At 39.6% G+C, this 20,638-nt stretch overlaps 1 protein-coding gene across 3 annotated transcripts; it reads left to right on the top strand.

The window, feature by feature from the left end:
* The first annotated feature begins 1,035 nt into the window (after window positions 1-1,035).
* On the top strand, window positions 1,036-14,895 carry igsf5a (immunoglobulin superfamily, member 5a). 3 transcript variants are annotated; one of them, XM_031310886.2, is made up of 9 exons: window positions 1,036-1,270; window positions 1,990-2,071; window positions 4,385-4,693; window positions 8,463-8,753; window positions 12,251-12,370; window positions 12,529-12,553; window positions 12,683-12,777; window positions 12,940-13,004; window positions 13,941-14,895. In XM_031310886.2, exons 2-9 carry the CDS (start codon window positions 2,005-2,007, stop codon window positions 14,031-14,033), a joined length of 1,065 nt encoding a protein of 354 aa, XP_031166746.2. In that variant the 5' UTR covers window positions 1,036-1,270; window positions 1,990-2,004; the 3' UTR covers window positions 14,034-14,895. The 3 variants fall into 3 exon arrangements, with proteins under 3 accessions (XP_031166746.2, XP_035864903.1, XP_031166747.2); XM_036009010.1 differs by having other exon boundaries at window positions 4,382-4,693; XM_031310887.2 differs by having other exon boundaries at window positions 1,037-1,270; window positions 4,382-4,693; window positions 12,695-12,777.
* Window positions 14,896-20,638: the final 5,743 nt, after the last annotated feature.

Raw genomic sequence — 20,638 nt, 5'->3', positions numbered from 1 at the left:
CCATTAGCAGCATTAGCAGCACCTGTGAGTTTATCATGTGACAGTGAAATGCGAAAGGCGGAGCAGTATGTCCTGTATGTCCCTTACCGGCTAACATATTTCAAGATGGCGCATGAATATGGAGCGTCTACCCCAGTTCATGCGAATGCAAATGTAAAATTTCAAGCCAAAAGGAGTACTTGGAATTGATGGTGGAGGTAAATATTCATAAAAAAGGACAAGTTTGTGAACGGGCAACACAGATTTTGATAATGAACAACTAAACACATTACACACTGGGCCTCTAAGAAATACTTTAAATCTTGCATTGTTTACATCCATCTTGCTTGCTTAAAGTCTTCTTCCTCACTGCCTTTGCTGGCACATTCCTATGCGTTTGTTGTGCATTACTGCCACCAGCTGTCGACCAGGAGAACAGTACGAAGCAAAGGGAAAGAATGTGTTTGTGTTGTGTGTGTGCTCACATGTGCACATACAAACAGAGACTGTCCTTCCCTCGAAGAAAGGCTCCCAAAGGTAATTTGTGCAAGCAGCAAAATTCAACCTATATTGACGTTTCTAGTCCCTGCAGGTACCTACATGACATTGCCTTTTTCTAACTGAGCCTCACCAACTTCAAACCAGTGAGATAAGGACAAAGAAAAAAGTGAAATTTGAAACTGACTTTGTCAGAAAATGCTGTTCATAGGACTCCATCACTCACAGTACAAGAACGAATTGGAATGCATTTGGACAGACTCTTTTCTCTTTTGACTGTTGTCTTTTATTTCACAATTTTCTTAGTTTAGTTTATTCCCTCCTGTTTTACTTCCCAACTGGAAGTGGACTGTTAATCCCTTTTTTAAAAGAATTACATAAAACAGAATGAATTAAGAATTTAGGTAGAAAAGGACATTTTGCAACAGGGTCATGGTGGAAAAGATGTACTCCAAAGCATAAAACGCATACACTATATTTCACAAATTAGAGTATCGGGCAATAAAAACAGACTCAAGCAGACTGACTCACAAACACCCAACCACGGAATAATCTATGTGTGTGCTCTGCCAGCAGGGGAAAATGTCAGCTTCACACCCACAGCCACACAGATGATTACTCACTGGCTGGCAGGTATATGGAGGTGATAAGGGCTGAGAGTCAACGGTCCGACCTGAACCTTGCTCCCTGGGAGAGTTCCACCGCCTCAGGAGGAGTCCTGCATGCTCACCTGCTGTTTCAGGAAATGAAGCTTTGATCCATTCCACACAGCACAGCGGGAGCTCCCATTGCAGTAAGTCTGTTCAGCTGAAGGTTACTTCTGAGGAATATTTATTTATAAAGGCAGAGACTTACTGATCTACTGAGACGATTTATAGTATAAGAGGCCTATGTCTTGATATCAACGGTTGCAAAGTTGTAAAAGCGTGACGACAGCATCTACCACGTTAAGTACTTTGCAGGAAGTGAGGAAGTAACTAGAACAGAAGGGATACAATTGGATAATAGAGGCCTTTCTAATTTTTTATTTCCGATACATTCATTTTGTGTGAATGAATGATGGAATTATATAACGCTCTGACCTGCTACCTTCTCTTTGTGAAAAACAGAAATATGAAACAAGCATGTAGAACAACGCAACAGTTGCAATGCAACAGTTACTTTGTATGTATATATTAGTTTTTCTGTATTTATTTCATAGTAATGTTTAATATGTTTGTTTGTTTTTAATGTATGCACCTTTCACCAAGGCAAAATCCACATAAGTGTACTTATTGTGGCAATACAACCTCTTCTGATAAAGTCTTCTACTGTCACCTTCACTAACAGTAACCGCTCACATCAAATGCCTATTGACTGTCCACCTCCAGCTTTCATTTGTGTTCATACGAACCAAGATGGGTGCACACAAAGATGGGATTTATTATTATTTTTTGGGGCCTTTTCTGAACACGTTAGAGAACAGTGGACTTGCTGAGCATTCTCACAGCTGTCTCTCTTTCGTCTTTTCAGGAGAGCAACACTAGCATGACTGTTTCCTGGAGATCACGGCCTAAGCTCTTCCGCATCTGTTTATTACTGTGTGCAACCGGAGGTCAGCATTCTTTTTTTTTTTTTTCAATAATTATATGTAAAGTCTGTACAAACCCGTTGAACTGGACAGAAGTTAGAAACATTAACATAAAAGTAATATGTTTCTGTGTTCTTGCAATTTATTCAATTTGTTGTCCAAATACTAACTGAAGTATGACTTATGCCCAACATAGTGTTTATGATAATACAATTAATATATTTTACTCATGTGCAGAGCCTTAATAAGAGCAGTTTTAGAGAGCTTTGCTTAAATCCCCTAGATAACTCCTGTAAGAATAAATCAAGTGGACCAACAACTGCAAGTGTGACTTCAGTAATACTGTCTTTTAGATGTTAGCTGGAAATGTTTCGTCTGTCCTGAACATTTGCTTCCAACATTTTTGTCAGCTAATAGTTACGTGAATGATTTTTAAATCAATTTGCAAATCGAGTCAGAAGTGTAGGGCGAAGCTCCTCATCACCTTTTTAGTACTTTTAAGGTAACACTAAAGCAGTCAGAGGTTTATTTTGCTCTTAATAGTTATTAATCATTAGCCTACAGTACCCTTGGTGCTGCCTTTAAGGAAAAAAAAACTGAACCAAACCACACGATTGCAAATCTAATCATTCCCATGAAAATGGAAACAGTCCTGCTCATTTTAGACACATGTAACAGCCTGACAGAAGGACACAGAGGAGCGGTTTTACTTTTAAAAGAATGCAACAATAGCAAGAAAACATCCAAGGAAACATGCTCAAACTCTGGCTCAGCTGTAACGCTCGCCACGGGAAGGATCAGTCCAGATTAACGCTGTGTTTGAGTTTCAGTGTTGTCAAAAACCAACAAAACCCAGCCAATGTTGCTTGTAATTACGTTGAGCAAACTCCAACATGTCTCTGGCACTGATTGGAACAAAGAGTGACATGTGTCGCAACAATATGCCGGCCTTCCCTTTGTCCTCAATCAAGAGGTAGGCCAATGTTCAGTGAAACTTGTTTATTTTGATTTATTTGTAGTTTCTCACATTGCATTCCTTTGCATGATTAACTACATGTAATGTTTAACTTTTGCAGTGAACACCTGCAGTGTGCTGCCTGCCCATCACACAGAAACCTGTAGCCTATCGAAATTCAACTTGGACTGCATACAAATATTTTTAACCGTCAATAAATCTGAACTCAAAAAAAAATATTTGTTTCTTCCTCAGGCAATTAAGTCCAGTAATTGTATCATTGAGCCTAAAATGAATATTTAAATTGCTGATATTTTGTGGCCAACAATAAAAAGAAACAAAAAAAATCACACAATCAAGCAATTATTCCAGCAATTACAAAATCTTTGCATTATATTTTTCAGTGTTCCTTCTATCAATAATACAAAAATAAGGAGTCACTAATATTTATGAGTTGAAATAAAATAAATGTATTAATGTATGTTTTGTGAGAGCTAATATAATGTGATACTCAGCAGCACCTTATGTATCGCTAAACTAACTGAACATGAACCTATCCAGTACTGCACATAGGCATGGCATGAAGGTAACAAATCTGTTTAAACAGCAACATCCGACAATATTCAGTCATCACAGCACACGTGACAATTTTCAGAAGAGCAAAATGTTCATTTAACTCTCTGAGGACGAAAGACGCTCCGGCGCGTCTAAACGATGTTCGACAACATCTACTCAAAAAGCCACATTACAAAATTTAATTTCCGATCTTTATTTACTACTTTAATCATATACGTATAACCTACGACTTTGGTAAATTCATTTCAAGCACCGAAACAATTCGTACAACACATCATGAGTTGTTTTCATAAGACATTTGAGGAATTTCAAAGAGCCAACATTAACGTTTCAGCTTTAGCGCCAAATTATCTCTTTACACATTGCTCTAGAAAAAATGTGGGCGCCACTATATGGAAAGCTGAGTTTGTTCTGAACATTTTGATATGAAACAGTTATATGCAAATTCCTTAAAAAGGGAAATAAATTTAAGAAGATACGTGAAAATGCCCTTAGACCTCAGAGGGTTAAACCCAAGTCAAGTCTTATATAGTTGATACAAGATGGCAAGATGCAACTAAAGAGGCCTGAGAGATGCAAAGACTGTCTCTTTCTTCTGTTCTCCCTACACTCTCAGGGATATCGGATTGGGTGGGGGACTGAATACCCAGGGCCCTCATGTGAGGAGGGCCCAAAAAGATGCTAGAATGAATAGCTGTGGATGTGGTGAGGGGCCTATAGAAAATGCCTTTCTACAGGGCCCAGATTGTTGTGCTACGCCCCTGAATTATTCCTGACTGACATGTCGTCTGGTTTCCATTCAGCAGTGTCAGGGCTGTTCCAGCTGCAGCCACTGAAATCTAACGTGCTCCAAGGCTCCGACGCACGCTTTAATGCCACTGTGCAAGGAAACTGGCAGTTCATGACATGGACGTTCCAAGAAATTCTGGTTCTCTCCTTCTTTAGCAACGGTGACATAACTTCATCCAAAGAGCAGTTCTCTGCCAGATTCTGCTCCGGTGGTGACACCAGCTGTGTGGAGTTCAGCATCCATAACGTTAGCCGCAATGAGTCTGGGCCAGTCATCTGCATCGTGCTGGGGGGGAGGTCAGAGACAGCACAGCTGGAGGTACAAGGTAGGCTCATTAACACCTAGCTGATGTGATTTATAGACATGCACCGTCTTCAACTCTTAAATCTCTGGACTCAGTCTATCACTCTGCCTTGAGATTCATAACCGGTCATGCCTATGGAACACATCAATGTATTTTTCTATGAAAGTATTGGGTGGTCTTCTCATGATACTCACTAATATCTCTTTATCCATGAGGCTCTTATTGGAAAACCTTTGTACCTTCGTACCTTCCAGAACCTCTCTGTTACTCAGAGGGACAATAACAGACTCTCTCTGCTCACTGGCTTTTACTTCATGTTCCCCGAGAGCTCGCTCTGAACTTGAAAAAAATGCTTTTAGTTTCAGTTCACCCGACTCTTAAAATCAACTCACTTGTGCCTCTTGGACAATTTAGAAATCTGATTCTAAACCTGCAAACTTCTACTTGTAACTGCTTTGCATCATTGCATTTTCTTTTGCATCCCTATTATCCTAATTGATTTAGCAAAATGAATTGAAGATCTAGCATTTTTTTACATTCTTTCTATTGGTGATATTGAACAAGACTGAACAAATGTGCTAACAAATAACATCATTTAACAATGACAAGAGAAACCAAACACAGGGGTCAAAGTGGTATAAAAACACACCGTAACACTGAAGAATGAAGTTTAATTGAAGAATGATTGGGATTGTGTGGGGAGGAGAGTGAAAGAGGAAAAGGACGAAGATAGAATTTAAAAATACAACACAGAGACTTAAACTATAATTAGTAAGTACTATGCCTTATTTTCTTCTCTTTATTTAGCTAATTGAACATCTATCATCTTGAATGACTTGGGGCAAGGTGGTGTTTGGTATTGTGAGAGACCCATGTTGCTTTGTGTCTGTCCTTTGACTTGACTTTGAGTTTGAAACACTCCCCTCAGGCAGTAGATTTAGAGTTAAATTTAGAGCTAAATTAGTAAAAATTCTTAAATTCCCCGTGCAATAATTCGGCTTCACTTGCACATGCAATTTAGAGGTTGTTGTTTGTAACATAGTACACCCAACTCACGATTCTATATGATTTTAAGTTCATGCGATTTTCTCAGGATTTTCTTTAACAGAATGAGTTGCAGACAAATTTGTAAGTTTATTTGATTAGGACAATGCACATTAATCAACATTTCTGTGAACGTGCCAGTGTTAGCCAGTCGGCTAAATTTCAACTGTAGTCCTAGTATGCATGTCTTTATGGTGGGAAGAAACCACAGCACCTGGAGGAAACCCACACAAACACGGGGAGAACATGCAAACTCCACACAGAAAGGCCCAGAACAACCTGGATTCAAACCCAAAACCTTCTTGCGGTGAGGCAGAAGTGTTAACCACTGAGCCACCGTACTGCTTTACTGAAAAAGTGCAACTGAAATAGTATTTTATCTTAAATAACAAAAATTTAATTTAATATTTTTTTTTTTTTTTTTAAACAAATCCCGCATCTAAATAACTAAATAAATAGAAAAAAATCTCTTCGTATAAATACATAGTAACGTCTGAAGTCCAAGAATTGAAATCAAAAGTCGACTACGTTTCCCATCTGGGATATAAAGTAACTGAACAGAACTAGTGCAAAAAACAAAAACGAGAAGAGGGTTCTCTCAGCGGGGCTGAGATATATGCACACCATCCTACTTATGTTCTAAAACTTATTTTTAATATCTACATTCACTCTATAAAAAGCTCTCAGTTGTGAGGGAGGCGTAGTGACTGTGATGTACTGTGGAGGGCAGCAGTGAGCTCCAAAAGAATACCTGATGAACACGATGACCACAACAGCTTTGAAGCCAGAATACATCAGGGTGAAAATAGTACAACTTTTACACCAAACTTAGTGGATGACGGTATTATATAAGTGCTTAACACACACACACTCACACACACATTTACCTGCCATCCACTGCTGGTAGCGTGATACTACAGAGCCAGTCTCTGGCTCATTATCCCTCATGGAGAACCTATGTCCATGACAGTCAATTTACAGTGATTTTCATCCATACTAAGACAAAATATGGAAACATGCAGGGAACTCTACTTTAGAAATAGCTCAGAGGATAACAACTTTTATTTCAGGGAGAAATACAATTAATTCCATTTAATTGAAATTGTATTTGTATTGAATAATTAAAATGGTAGCTATTGTTGCTTTGCTTCTATAAAGAGGGAAGTTCAGTGGGAGAGTCAGTGAGGACAGCCTAATACAACTATGACAGACTGTATCACAGAACTGGAATTTCAATCAGTAGAGACTTCATTTAAGAGTGTAATAACTTTAATTAACATGGCACTTAATAGGTTGATATGTTAGTCTTTGGAGATTAGACTCCACCGCAATGTGAAATTTATAAGGGGTATAGAGGCCATGCATACACAGGGATATCCCCCCCCCCTCCCCCGTCTAGACACTAGAGAGAGAGAGAGAGAGAGAGAGAGAGAGAGAGAGAGAGAGAGAGAGAGAGAGAGAGAGAGAGAGAGAGAAAACACTATGTGACAGAGCATGTTTTTTAAAGCAGTATGGGGTGACTTAAAACTTTCAAATTAATGTAAATTTATATTCATAATAAATAATGATAACAAAACAAGTCAAACTCACCCAAGCTTCAAAACTCAACCATAATGTGTTTTGAGACCGACCTATATATATATATATATATATATATATATATATATATATATATATATATATATATATATATATATATATATATATATATATATATCTCAAACTCCATACAATAGCTTCAGGAAAAGAGCAAGACCAGTCAAAGTTCTACTGGAAGTACACCTTTTCTACACTTTTGGGGCTGCCATGAAGCTTGCCAAGATCATTTATGTTTCTTACTTTTCAGCCATTTCCTAGGACGTTCTAATGTTAGCATATAGCTCTGAAGCCAACAACCTAATGGAGACACTACTGAGTAATACACATCATCATCATACATCAGCATATGTGTTGATTGATGATATGTTAATCACAAAGACAATAAAATCATTCCAAATCCAAAACGCCTGGATGAATGAAGAGGTGAGGGCCCTAACCAGAGCCAAAAAACCCTGCCTTTCGGTCAGGTGACAAGGAAGCATACAACACCGCCAGTGTGAGACTGAGAGCTGGCCTCGAGGAGGCAAAGCAGAGTCATTAGGAGAGACTGGAGAGAGACCTCAACACCAACAACACCAAAGATATGTGGCGGGCGAACCAGAACATACAGGAGCTTTGTAGCCTGTGCGTGAGGCCACGTTGTTAGACCTTAACACCTTTTATGCTCGCATCAATGAGTCAAATTACAAATCATGGTTTGTGCACAGCCCAGGACCGGAGGGCTCTGCAGCTGGTGATTAAAACTGCCCAGAACATCATTGGTACCCACCTACCAGCAATCATTGATGTCAGTGAGAAGAGGGGCCTGTGCAGAGCCCGAAGGATATTAAAAGATAATACCCATCCCAGGAACAGCCTGTTTACCCTGCTGCCGTCTGGCAAGAGATACAGAAGTATCTGCTGTCATACCAGCAGACTACAGAGCAGCTTATTTCCTTAGGCTGAATGGCTCCTCAACTCATCCTCCATAATCCACTATAAAAAAAAACCTGTTTTTTTTCTTCCTGTGAAGCATAAAGGGACTACAACTTGCATTTTGTTGTGCAACCCTGTGTTGTAAAATGACAATAAATGACACTTGAATATGTTCTCATCACTCAATGACTGAATCCTAAAAACATGCTGACTTCCTGTTTTCATTTCTCAGAGCGCGGTACGGTCAACATCAAGGGAGAAAACGTGACCGTGATACAGGGCCAGCAGGTGGAGTTCCTGTGTGTAACATCTGCTTGGTACCCCACACCTACTGTCAGCTGGACCTGGAATGGTCAAGCTGTAAACAGCAGCCTGTACAACACCTCCAGCATGGCTGATGGGGATACCTTCAACTCCACCAGTGTCCTGAAGTTTCAGGCAGAAAGCAACACCACAGTGGAGTGTCGGGCGACTGTGCAGGCACTAACAAACCCTGAATCCAGCTCGGTGTTCTTAGTGGTTGGTAAGAAGAGCTTCCACAACTTTTTTTCTCTTAATGTGTCTGGCACAAAGCCTCTTCCCTGTCTGCCTCTGGGCTCTTCCATGTTAGAACATTTCAAAAGTCCCGTTGTTTAGTTAGTTGGCCATTAAACAGAAGTGTAGGATGTGAAAATGTTGTTCTTTTGGTTGCCTGGGGCTAGTCTCAATAATAATACTACTGTGAGGCTGTACATAGGCACATGTTGATGTTTAGCAGGTGAACATTTACCACAGACTGATCTCATGAAGTGGTGTATGTATGAAAAGCCAATTCGTATGCCATTATTGGTGTGTTATTGTGGTATATTTCAGTTGCAGCACTGCTGTCGTTGTATGGAGAAGGAACTTCGTAGACACTGCTCTTGATTATAAAAAGGTTTATTACAAGCAAAGATTCAGCATCAATTTAACAGACCCATGGATATCTGGAGAGACGACCGACCCAATCTACAAAATTTGCCGCTCTGACTTTCCTTTGTGTGAGCAACGTATATATCCTATGCATTGTATCAACATAGGGCGTGATATGTGTGAATACATGATTCGACCACAGAACTGAACTGGCCAATCCATGCCTGTTATCTGGCACAACTCCAAAAAAGGTCTGTCTTGGGGGGACCTCTACTCATGTTAACATTTTCCAGATGTTCTCAGTACATGTAGAGTAAGGTTCATGCATCCTCCTTATACCAACAACTTAGATCACAATGGTAAATAGTCAGATACCACATTATCAAGACGCATACTCGCTTTTTAGCGTGTTTATCAACGCCGTTTGGCCTCCATTGACTTACATTACCTTACGATTGTGTGTGAATTTATGCCGTAGCGAGTAGTATGAAAGGGCGAAAATCTGCGTTGGTCGGGGTGGAGGATGGTGTAAAACACAGGACTTTCACCCAGGGTACCGGGGATCGTGTCCCGCGTGTCATGTTTCCTAAACTCAACCGTCGCTTTCTTCTCTCGTGTTTTCGCCACGTGGTGTGTATGTTTACGTCTGCTGTAAACAGCGGAGACATACATGCAGATAGCTCAGAATGCGTACAGATAACACGCCACTTGGCTTAAGAAAGTGGGCGTGTGTGTTTATGCGAAGTCATGATGTCATGTTGTTTACCAAGTTACCCTTGTTAGTGTAGCATGGTAATATGTGCTAATTAGCACTAAACACAAAGTACAGCTGAGGCTAATGGGAATGTCATCAGTTTTGCAGCTATTTGGTCAGAAACCAAAGACAAATTTGAATTCTGACTTGGTGATGGCGCTAGATGAAAATACAAGGCACCACTGAAGTTATTACAATTCATCCTGATGAATGTGTGCACCAAATTTCATGGTAATCCATCCAAAAGTTGAGATATTTCAGTCCGGGCCAAAGCGGTGGACTGACCGACAAACCAACATTGCAAACCCTAGAGCCATGCCATGGCTTAAGACTACTCCATTTCATTTCAATTAACCTTAATTTCTTAATATAGAAAAAAAGGATGAAAGTTAGACATATTACTGCTTTGCCTGATCCAAAGACTGTAAAAATAGTTGACGTAGCGGCTGTGACGTTACCCATTGGTTTGTGGACTGCCATTTTGAAGCCTTGAGTTTGGCAATTGGCGGACGTGAACATTTTTGGACTAGAGGGTGGAGATGGGGAGGATGACGCGGCCAAGCCAGTGTTTATGGTTGCAAATGGTTTTAAAATAAATGGGACCAAAATGTACAAAATGAACATCATGCTGTATTGAAGAAGACTTGAAACTAGCGATTGAGACCATAAAGTAATTATGAAAATGTTTACTGAGTTAATAGCATAGACAGTATATAAGAGTGGACCAACAGATCCCGTTGCTCTGGACGGAGACCAGTGAAGGCCATTAGAAGCACTTTTCCGGTGAGCGCTGAGCGTTACTGCGCAGCCTCCAACTGAGAGAGACGACGTAAATGTGACGTGAGCAACCTGTCTGAAAGTTGGAAGTCTTCTGGTAGCTGTGCCGAGAGAAATCTCAATCATTCCCAATCTAGCAGAGACGGAGAGCGTAGGTATATGTAAGGAGATAACATAGGCACAGGCTAATTATTGCTAACTAAAATGCTAGTTAACATTAGTAATTAAACTTAAACAGCTAATGTAAGTCGAAACTGCCTGAGAGCTTCTCCTGTACTGTACGGTAAATCCTCTACTATGAGACAGTAAGTCCCGTGGTTATGACACAATCGTTAGCCTATTTTTACTAAAACGTCTGCTACGGAGCCATAACGTGAGTTACAAAGTAATGGAGCCTTTTATACATTGTCGTGTTTCTTTAGAAATAAACAATGGACAAATAAAGTCTTTAAACGCTTCAGATGTAAAGTTATTCGCTGTCAAAGTGACGTCAAAATGAATGGCAGTCAATGGGATGCTAACGGGGGGTGAGTGCTTATTAGCATCAAAATGGCGCCATAGGAGGTTCGGGTTGTGAGGAGACACTTACCCCCTTGGGTAATAGATCAAGTGAGAAGTAGAGTCATTTTCCATAGACTTCTATAGAAACAGACTTCTTTTTGCAACCATGGAGTCGCCTCCCGCTGGAAATTAGACAGAATGCAGCTTTAGCATTGGCTTTACTTTTAAGGCCCAGAAGCTTCGTCCCATTATTTTTACAGTATTTGGCCTGATCTCAGATGATGTGATTTCTTTTAATATCTCTCTGCTGCATTCATTTACATTTCTATGTCCATGTCTCAGAAATGACCGAGAATCCACAAATAGACCCTCCCTACTCCTGAACATAATGACCTGTGTGACTGGAGAATAATCCGATAAAACCAGCTTTTAATTGAATAAAAAACCCATTTAACACATACTGTATAGCAATCACATTAACAGAACAAACCCTGAGTGTAAGGTTTCAACCAGGACCTGCACACAGACAGCATGGATAACATGCTGTCCACGATTGAGAAGCAGCTTGACAAGTAAAAGAGTCCTGCAGTAACCTGCACTGTGGAGGGGAAAGAGAAAGCCATTTATGATGCATATGAGGAATGTGCTTTATTTGGACAAAGTCTGGATGGGAGACATACGGTATATAAATGATAAGGGGTTATGGAGGATGAGAGAGGCTTTGGATAAGCAGCAGCCTCAGTGTCTGTGACTGCAAGCTGCAAACCTCAGTATGGCCCATGTGAGATATGCTAGACTTAATCTCTCATTGGCATCCTCTATTCAGGCTGTAATGATGATATAATGATCCTTCTCGACAAATTTCACATTTGAACAAAATGTATTAGAGAAAATAGCAATAGAAATGTATGTCCAACACAATTTCAGTGCTTTCTGTGTTTTCAGTGTAGTTACATGCAGTGTGTTTTCAAAACTTGACAGTGGGTATTGTGCTTCTTTTCTCCTTTTGGTTGTGTTCAGTCTTTTCAATTTGAGAGTTTAATTTGACAATAATAAGCTCTTAAGTCTTTGAGTGCTGGTTGTCCCTTCTGCAACAGTTCCCAAGCCTCCTGACTGGACTGTGCTGATAGCTGTGGTCCTGTCCTTTGGAGGTTCTGCTCTGCTGGCTCTGCTCATCATTGGAATCATCTTCTGCTACAAACGCAGGAAAGAAAAACGTAAGGCCCTAATTATATATCAGTCCAATACAACTTGCACCGTACAGTATGTCCAATACCCCAAATGAAATCAAACACACTGACATACGTATAATCCTCAGCAAACAGTTACGTAAATCACACTTACATTAACTAATTTATCTTACAATCCTCTCCAGAAACCAACTACCAAGATGAAATGAGGTAAGAAGCCACAAAACATGATCAATATTTTGCCACTACTTCTTAATTCGACCTCTACATAACAGCACCTGCTTCTGCATGTTTCTACATCCAGTGAAATCCTCTGTTGTTCTTTATGTTTGTGTGTAGCAAAAGGGTGAGGACACAGAGCCAGCTAAGTGTTGTCAACGCAGCAGGACAGGGGGTATATGAGAACACTGGATATGTGTCAGAGGATCAAACAAGTAAGACTAATAAGTGCATGTACTAAAAAACACACAAACTTTAAATGAAAATCTTTGACAATTTAGCACTATATCACTATGTGCTACCATGCTGTCCCAAGCCATTATCTACTTAAATAATACTACATGATACATAAATTCATCTCTCTCCTCTGTTCACAGGTGTCGCTCCTAGTGAACACACTGACAGTGGCTTTTGGCAGCCAATTGGCTCCAATGTTAATGAGGTAGGGCTGTGATGTTGTTCAGTGGTACACAATAAGCATAAGATGAGCAGTAGAAAATGGTCACAGTTTTTGTGCATTACTATAACCAAACTGCGACCGTTTCACCATGTTAACGACGTGTTTAAAATCGCAAACGTTACGTTCTCTGGTTTAGATATGAGGACGGAAAACGCTCCTGTGGGTTGTAATAGAGGGTATGGGAATAAACAACAGATATCGTTGGATGGTTGGAGGACTTGTTGTTCAATCCCTAGATTGCTTGGAACAAGAACAAGCTTGGATTTGTCATTTGAAAAGGACACTTCATCATGTCGCTGTTTACATGTCAGTCATATACCATGCACAATAAACAACAACTTATGATGTCATGCCTGCACTTTCCCACACTGCACCCATACTGCCATACTCCAATCATAGCTCTCAGTAAATAGAGTTTTGAGAGAAGGCTTGACACACAGTTGGCATTCAGAGTTCCCTTGTGCAACGTTAAACACACACATCATTCCTCTAAGCTGTATGCTCTACATGTTTTTAGGAAACGTGAGAGGTGGTGACTTACTAGATCACTTTGCATGGCTCTTACAAAAGAAATGCCTGCCATTACCAGCCATGGGAATTTATTATCTTTAAATATAAAGATGTTAATCATTTGAAGTGGCATTTATCAGGCATGAATAATTCATTGCTTGATCATTCAACTCGTTTCAGTAATGAATGAGCTACCTCATAAAAAAATATAGTCTATTTTTCGAATCCACAATTATAGTAATTATGAGATGATTGCCTTTTCAGTGGAGCAATAGTTACACAGTTATATAATCTTTGATTAGAAACAGCAAGGCTGGTAAAATATGAGTCTACACTGTTTTAACTGCAAATCATAGCTAAATTAGACACGCTATTAATGTCAAATGTGTTTTGCTTTTGATTTTTTAGGTGCCTGTGTACAGTATTCATGTAGCAAATGACTACGATAACACTGTGGACCAATCAGGCTTCAGGAAACACAGACATGTCACCATTGTGTAAGGACAGACAGAGGACCAAGAAGTCTGCAAAAGTTTAGGAGTTTTTGGAATGAACTTGCACAGCACCTCAAAGCCTTCTAAACACTGGAGAAAGTTGTGAGGAAGGACTGAATCTGCCCAAACCAAAGACTGATGTACTGCAGTAATGTCCAGGATGTTAGCAGAGGAGACATGGTTTTCCTTCACTGCCTGTATAAAGCTGTATTTGCAGAACATAAACTTTAGAAATCATAGGAAATATATTAGAAAACCCATTTAGATTGCAAAATCCTCCTCAGTGCAACAGGAAATACGTATCTGCTATATCATCACAGAGAAAGTGAGCACAATTAGGATTTAAATGATGATTGAAGCTGTACCAGCACAACCTGTTCTGGTTGTTCTCATATTTGATTAACAGGACAGAGGCTATATTTTTGTTCAATGGTTATGGCAGCTTATACTAAGCCATATATTTTTTTTATTGGCGGTGTTAATTCAAATGAAATATTCAAAAGGGACCATTTTAAACCTCCTTTGTTCTCCCACTTCTGTGAATGTCCTAAAATGTAATCTTCCTTAAAGACACTTTTTTTAGGATGTGATAAAACAATGAATTAACCAGTAAATCCTTTAACATACAGTAATATACTATACAAAGTCACCATGAAGTGCATTTTTTTTTTATATGTATAAATTGTTAGCCCGTCAGCAATGTTTTGTTTGTAATTTATTCTTTCTGTGCGATATGTCTGCGCACACATGTATACATGTTGAAAATATAGGCCATTTAACTTTTACTTTTACCAACACTTTAGCAAATTTTTGTCACCTATAAACTGTCTGAATGGAAATATAACGTATGGTATTTCCTTGTCATCATCTTGCACAGTGTTTTTGTGGCTCGTGCACTCCTTTCTGTTCTGCATTTACACAGCCAGGGCTGTGTAGGAACACTGGGGATTTTATTTTTCAGCGCACACAGAAAATAGAGAGCTAGGTGACCGTGAGGAGATATTCGCTGAATTTGACAAAAAAGTGTATTGGATTAACATCGCTTACTATACCTTTAAGAATATATCAAGGGTTAAAGGACTTATGTCTCAGCAGGATTTGGAAAAACTTGTCCATGCATTTATCTTTAGCAGACTTGACTACTGTGACGGTTTCTTTACAGGTCTCCCTAAAAAAATCAATCAGACAGCTGCAGCTGATTCAGAACGCTGCTGCTCGAGTCCTCACTAAGACTAAGAGAGTGGATCAGATCAGATCAGACCTCTCTGGGTCAGGTCTTCTTTCTGTCCCCAGAGTCAGAACTAAACATGGAGAAGCAGTGTTCAGTTTCTATTTTGATGGTGCCTTTTTAAAGTAATTGTTCCTTTCTGACACTGCACTGTAACTTTTATTTGTGTCTTATGCCTGTCTTATTCTATTTGAGCACTTTTTACATTCTCTTTAATGAATTGTTTTTCACTGCTCTTTAATTTATTTATGCCCTTGTTGCTGAAATGTGCAATATCAATAAAGTTGCCTTGCCTTAGTGAGATGGACTAGATACTGACTGTTTCTGTCAGATGGAGTGGGATGAGCTCTTCACACATTGCTTCACACCAGGATTTTTTTTCCCGTCACAAAGCTACTTTTATTGAATACATATGACCTGCCTCCACCTTACTTTATTTTCGTCCCTGTCATGACTTAAGTTTGTAAAGTTCTTGGATTAATTTACTGAAGTGCTTCAGTCACATATAGTATTATCTCCTCAAGACAAAAACACATATATTCAATTGTTTGATGTGTTATCCTCCTGCTAGCGTTAGCACCCAGGAGGCTGAAACCAGGCAAGTTTTAAACGTGTTATTAGCCTCTTAACATGTTCGAAATGTCATTACAAGTGCCTACCCATGTGAGGTAATTTCTTCCGCGTGAACACAGTGAATCTGACTGCAGTAGATGTGAAAGAAATGCATAAAAGTCGTACTAATTCAGCTCTGTTTAGTTCCGGTGTTGAGACTGTAAGACAAGTGCTTAGGGACCGTCTATAAACTACAACACCGAAAAGCGATACAAAAAATATTTTCAAAAATAGGCATATGCTTATTTTTTAAAAGTAAGTGCTGTAGTACAACTAGCAGGAGACAAGTTATAATTGAGGTAAGTTTGGAGACACATACCTTATTTAATCATGAAATTAATACATTTTTATTGTATCTCTTCTCGGTATTGTAGTTTGTAGACGGTCCCTAAGTCTTGCCGTCTCAACACAGGAACTAAACAGAGCTGAATTACAAAAACTTTTATGCATTTCTGTCACATCTACTGCAGTCAGATTCACTGTGTTCACTCAGGAGGAATCACTCCACATGGGTAGGCACTTGTAATGACATTTTGAACATGTTAAGAGGCTAAAAGCATGTTTAAAACTTGCCCTGTTTCAGCCTCCTGGGTGCAAACTGTAGCAGGAGGATAACACGGTGTAGGCAGCACCGATTGTTTTCGCACTCCAAATTTACAAACAACAGAGCTACGTGTTGAAATCGACCGGAATTCTCCTTTAAAAAAACACTTATGTGAATTAAATCAGTAGAAATCCAGTGGAAGTTCTTATTTGAATTGTGGAGGCATGAGTGCTTACTTTATTAATTACTTCGGGACGTTCTTACTTGAATAAACAAACTAAGTTCTGTACTGAATAATGATTTACGTATGAGAGGTAAAATCATTACATTTCCAGTGGAAGTTCTGTCTTGAAATCTTTGATAAATAAAGACAATATGCTCTGTACGGAAGAAAGTATTGATGAGAGTTAAATCCTCAGATTTTTTTCTTTATTCATAGACTTTACAATATTCAAATAACATAAGAAAAACTGGTCAGAACTGGGAGTCTTCTGCAGTCGGTGATGAAGGGTCACATAAAGACAGTGTTTCAATTTAAGGAGTCACAAGCCAAAAAGGTTGGAAATCACTGATGTAGAACCATAGAAATAAAACGGATAGAAATGCCATTGAACAGTTTGCCGTGGTGCCGAGGCCCGACGCAGCTCGGGAGACATTCTCGGAGCTGCAGGGAGTGAGGAGGAACAGTTAGACCTAGCAGTAACGGGTCAGCAGACCCAGCCCTGCTCATTCTCTGTAACCAATGCAGCTTGAAAGCATGGCGGAACCAGCAAGTCAGCCAGGCGTAAACTTGCTAACTTTGCCGTACATCCTCGCCACATTGTTCACAGAAAACGAGCCGAACGAAGCTGTCACTCATGTGGGGATAGCAATGTGCCTTGTGTGGATGAAGCATGAAGTTAATGTGCCTCAATTTGTGGCTCCCTCTCTGCCTCGTAATGTTACTGCTCCATTGCTCGTTTGTCCGTTACTGCTTAACCTCTCCTAAGCGACTTTCTGGAAGTCAGCTTTTATGGAAGTTTATACGTTACCATGGCAATGGCACACATAAAAATGGCTGCCTCTCTGACCATTCTGCTACGTTGATTTGAATGGAAATGGCCTTTCTATCCATTTCATTTCTATGTGTTGAACACTGCAAGCATATCTATTATGGGATTGCATTCTATACTCAACTCTTTAATGCCATCAGTAGGTTAGATTCAGTCTGACCAGTCAGCATGGTTTCTGCGTTGCTAAGCCAGCTGAACACAGATGACTTTTACTTGGCGAGGAAACAAAATGAAGCTGGACTTGTTGGCCAAGATGCAACAGCAGGGTGCAAACTCAGCCTAGCTGAGCTTTAGGATCAGATACAAGCCAGAAATGGCATTTCTTACTGTGGATCAATTATGTGATAACATGATGTTCCTTGTGTAATGGCAGAGTTTCACATTATCAGGCCTAGCTGATTAGGTATTTCATTTAATTCCTAATTGGATTTAATGTGGCCTTTTTTTTCAAATAGCCACTGCAAGTCTGAGTGGACATCTGAAGGGTCTGCCTCTTGGGTATAAGTTTGTGAATGAATGTTTCAGCCTACATAAGTTGTAGAAACCTTGAGGCTTATGTTTGTCAGCCAATCAGCAGATTCATGAGTTCATTTGGTTCCTGAACTAAGAAGTTTCACAAAATGTCCATTTGCTCAAGGCTTACCAAAGGACATGGACAAATCTTTTCTTGGTAGTCCAAGAGTTCCTTGAATGGATCCTAAAACATTTCCATTGACATGAGAATCAGTTTAATTTCAATATTATTTCATTTACGAGTAGTTTTCCAATTGTGTAAAGATGACAATAAAGACAACAGAAACAGTTCGATGGACTTTTTTTGATGTGATATAGATTATTGAATGTATTTTTGAAATGAGTTTACCATTGGTATAAATTTGATATGGTTCACTTGTTAGCAATGCTTATTTTAAACAAATACAGAGCAGTATACAGTATATTTGGAGTTGAATTTGTTGGCCACCTTATGAATGTTAGGCACTCTCTTTTAGCTCCATTCTGGTCTCCACCAACTCCTGAGAAAATATACCTGGCTTTTCTGCTGCTACATACTCCACCTAAGTCCTCCAACCCATATGACCACACTCGTTTGTTTCCTCTAATATGACCCACAGGCGCGACAAAAACCTAACCAAAACTAATTGGTTAGGTTTAGGAAAAGATCAGAACTTAAGTTGTAAGAATGTGAGGTAGAACATCACAAACTTAATGTAGTTGCATATGTAACTTAACTTAACTTAACTTAAATTACTTAGTTAAAATTATATATGCACGTTAACATAAGTCAACATTGACTTTTAGTTCCACACGGGACATGAACAGCGGACTCCTCAGTGTAAGTCCTTTGTTTGTTTGACTGACCCATCCATCCAGCCCAACCTCCTCCATAGGTGCTTTAGGGTTAGGGTTATAGGACTTTGTTACTTTTTTACGTCACCTTACTTCCTCTTTTGCTCCAGTCATAATTACTACAGCCACTAGAGGTTGCAGCTACTATGAATATGGGTCGTAATAAGCTGCTTGTACAAATGACCTATGTGGATGTTTTTGGGGGAGGACAGTCTTGCTCCACTATCAACTTACTAACTTTGTCTCTCTGCTGTTTGGTGCTGAGCAGGTAGTGTGCAGTCAATTTATTAGCTTTTTTTCTTCAGAAAATGGCTGCCTGCTGCATCTAGAAACAACACTGATGAAAAGATGAGAGTGAGCCAAACAGTAAAGTTTCGCGCCAGAAAACCAACACAATGAGCTAAAATAGGCTGAAATGCTTCACAGGGCTGAGGAGAAATGCATATTTGGCAGATAACTCTCTGTGGGTTTGTTATTATGAGCAACCCACGTAGGCATTCCATTCATTGTTAATATACAAAGATTGATTATAGCATGGGTGGATGGATGGATATTACAGCTTTAAGAAATAATTGTATCTTGGCCACTTTAACTGCTACACAGCAACCCGGACTTTGACAAGTGGCAGAAAATGGATGGATGCAGGGTGACTACGTGGCTTGAGAAAGGTCCTTTTGAAGGAAAACGTCGACCAATAAACCAATGCAGAGGGAATGAAAGTGTTTGCAGGAATTGTATTTTTTCTTTGGAAATGGATACATGGACTTACCATCATACAATTTGCAGTTCTGCAGGCATGTCCAATGTTTTCCATATCTGTGTCTGGACAAATGATGGGGGTGATACACACACAGTGGAGCGCTGAAATGCTGAGGATGTTTGCCTTGACGGGGAGTGATGCTCTACTCTTACAGCCTGCAGTAAGAACCCTTCGAGTCTGGGAAACCCAACACTAAATCCGATTACCTGCTCTGTTTGTGTTTCTATATTGGAAATCACATTAGTGCCAGTAAGCATCTTTTACATGGGATAAATGGCATGAACCTGAAAGATCCTCTCATATTTTATTATCTCTTCTAAGAAACTAACATTGTTTGATATTGATATTACTTCAGGTCAGATGATATTGATATTACTTTAGGTCAGGTGTTCTGTGAGGTGATCGGTCGTCTATTTTGTAGGATGAATTGTCGCGCCCATTCTTGAGAAGGTGTTGCCTGGTGAATGTAAGTCACTCTCTTTTAGCTCTGTTCTGGTCTCCACCAACTCCTGAAAGATCCTCTTACATTTTATCAACTCTTCCGAGAGACTAACATTGTTTTATATTACTTCAGGTAGCCGGTTGGGTTTTCTGTGAGGTGAAATCAGTAGTAGCTTATTTTGGCTTTTTTATGTCATTATTATTTACAGTATTTTAATTTGATCATGCTTTCAGCAAAAAAAGAAACTGCTCTCTTGGCTCTTATAAAGACTTACTTCAGCAGCAGGCTAGCAGTGGCTGAAAGAGTTAATGAATAGAGCTAATAAAATGAACGAATAGAGCTGTGGTAATGACTATTGATAAGCCATATACAGTATAGTGTGGCTTGTCAAGGCCTGCTGGCTTTCAGGGCCCTTCACTAAGCAGTTTTACCATTACATAAGGAATGTCTAGCAAATTAATCTCCCAAAGCAGACTTCAATCACCAAATTGGCTCTGTGCAGGGAGCCGGGATGGCATGACTGCCTCCTGCTGGCATAAGCCACAGCCTGCTGGCATAAGCCACAGCCTGTCAGAACACACAATGCAAAGTGCTGCATGTGGACTGATGATTTTCTGTAAGTAAAAG

The sequence above is a fragment of the Sander lucioperca genome, chromosome 13, assembly GCF_008315115.2.
Source record: "Sander lucioperca isolate FBNREF2018 chromosome 13, SLUC_FBN_1.2, whole genome shotgun sequence".
NCBI classification, from domain to species: domain Eukaryota; kingdom Metazoa; phylum Chordata; class Actinopteri; order Perciformes; family Percidae; genus Sander; species Sander lucioperca.
Note: the sequence above shows the minus strand (reverse complement) of the source record. Positions and strands in the feature narration are given on the sequence as shown.

Coding starts and splice junctions, on each gene's coding strand:
- igsf5a (XM_036009010.1), top strand. CDS start 2,005: ATGACTGTTTCCTGGAGATCACGGCCTAAGCTCTTCCGCATCTGTTTA. Junction 12,778..12,939: donor TGTGTCAGAGGATCAAACAA/GTAAGACTAATA, acceptor CTCTGTTCACAG/GTGTCGCTCCTAGTGAACAC. Junction 13,005..13,940: donor TTGGCTCCAATGTTAATGAG/GTAGGGCTGTGA, acceptor TTGATTTTTTAG/GTGCCTGTGTACAGTATTCA.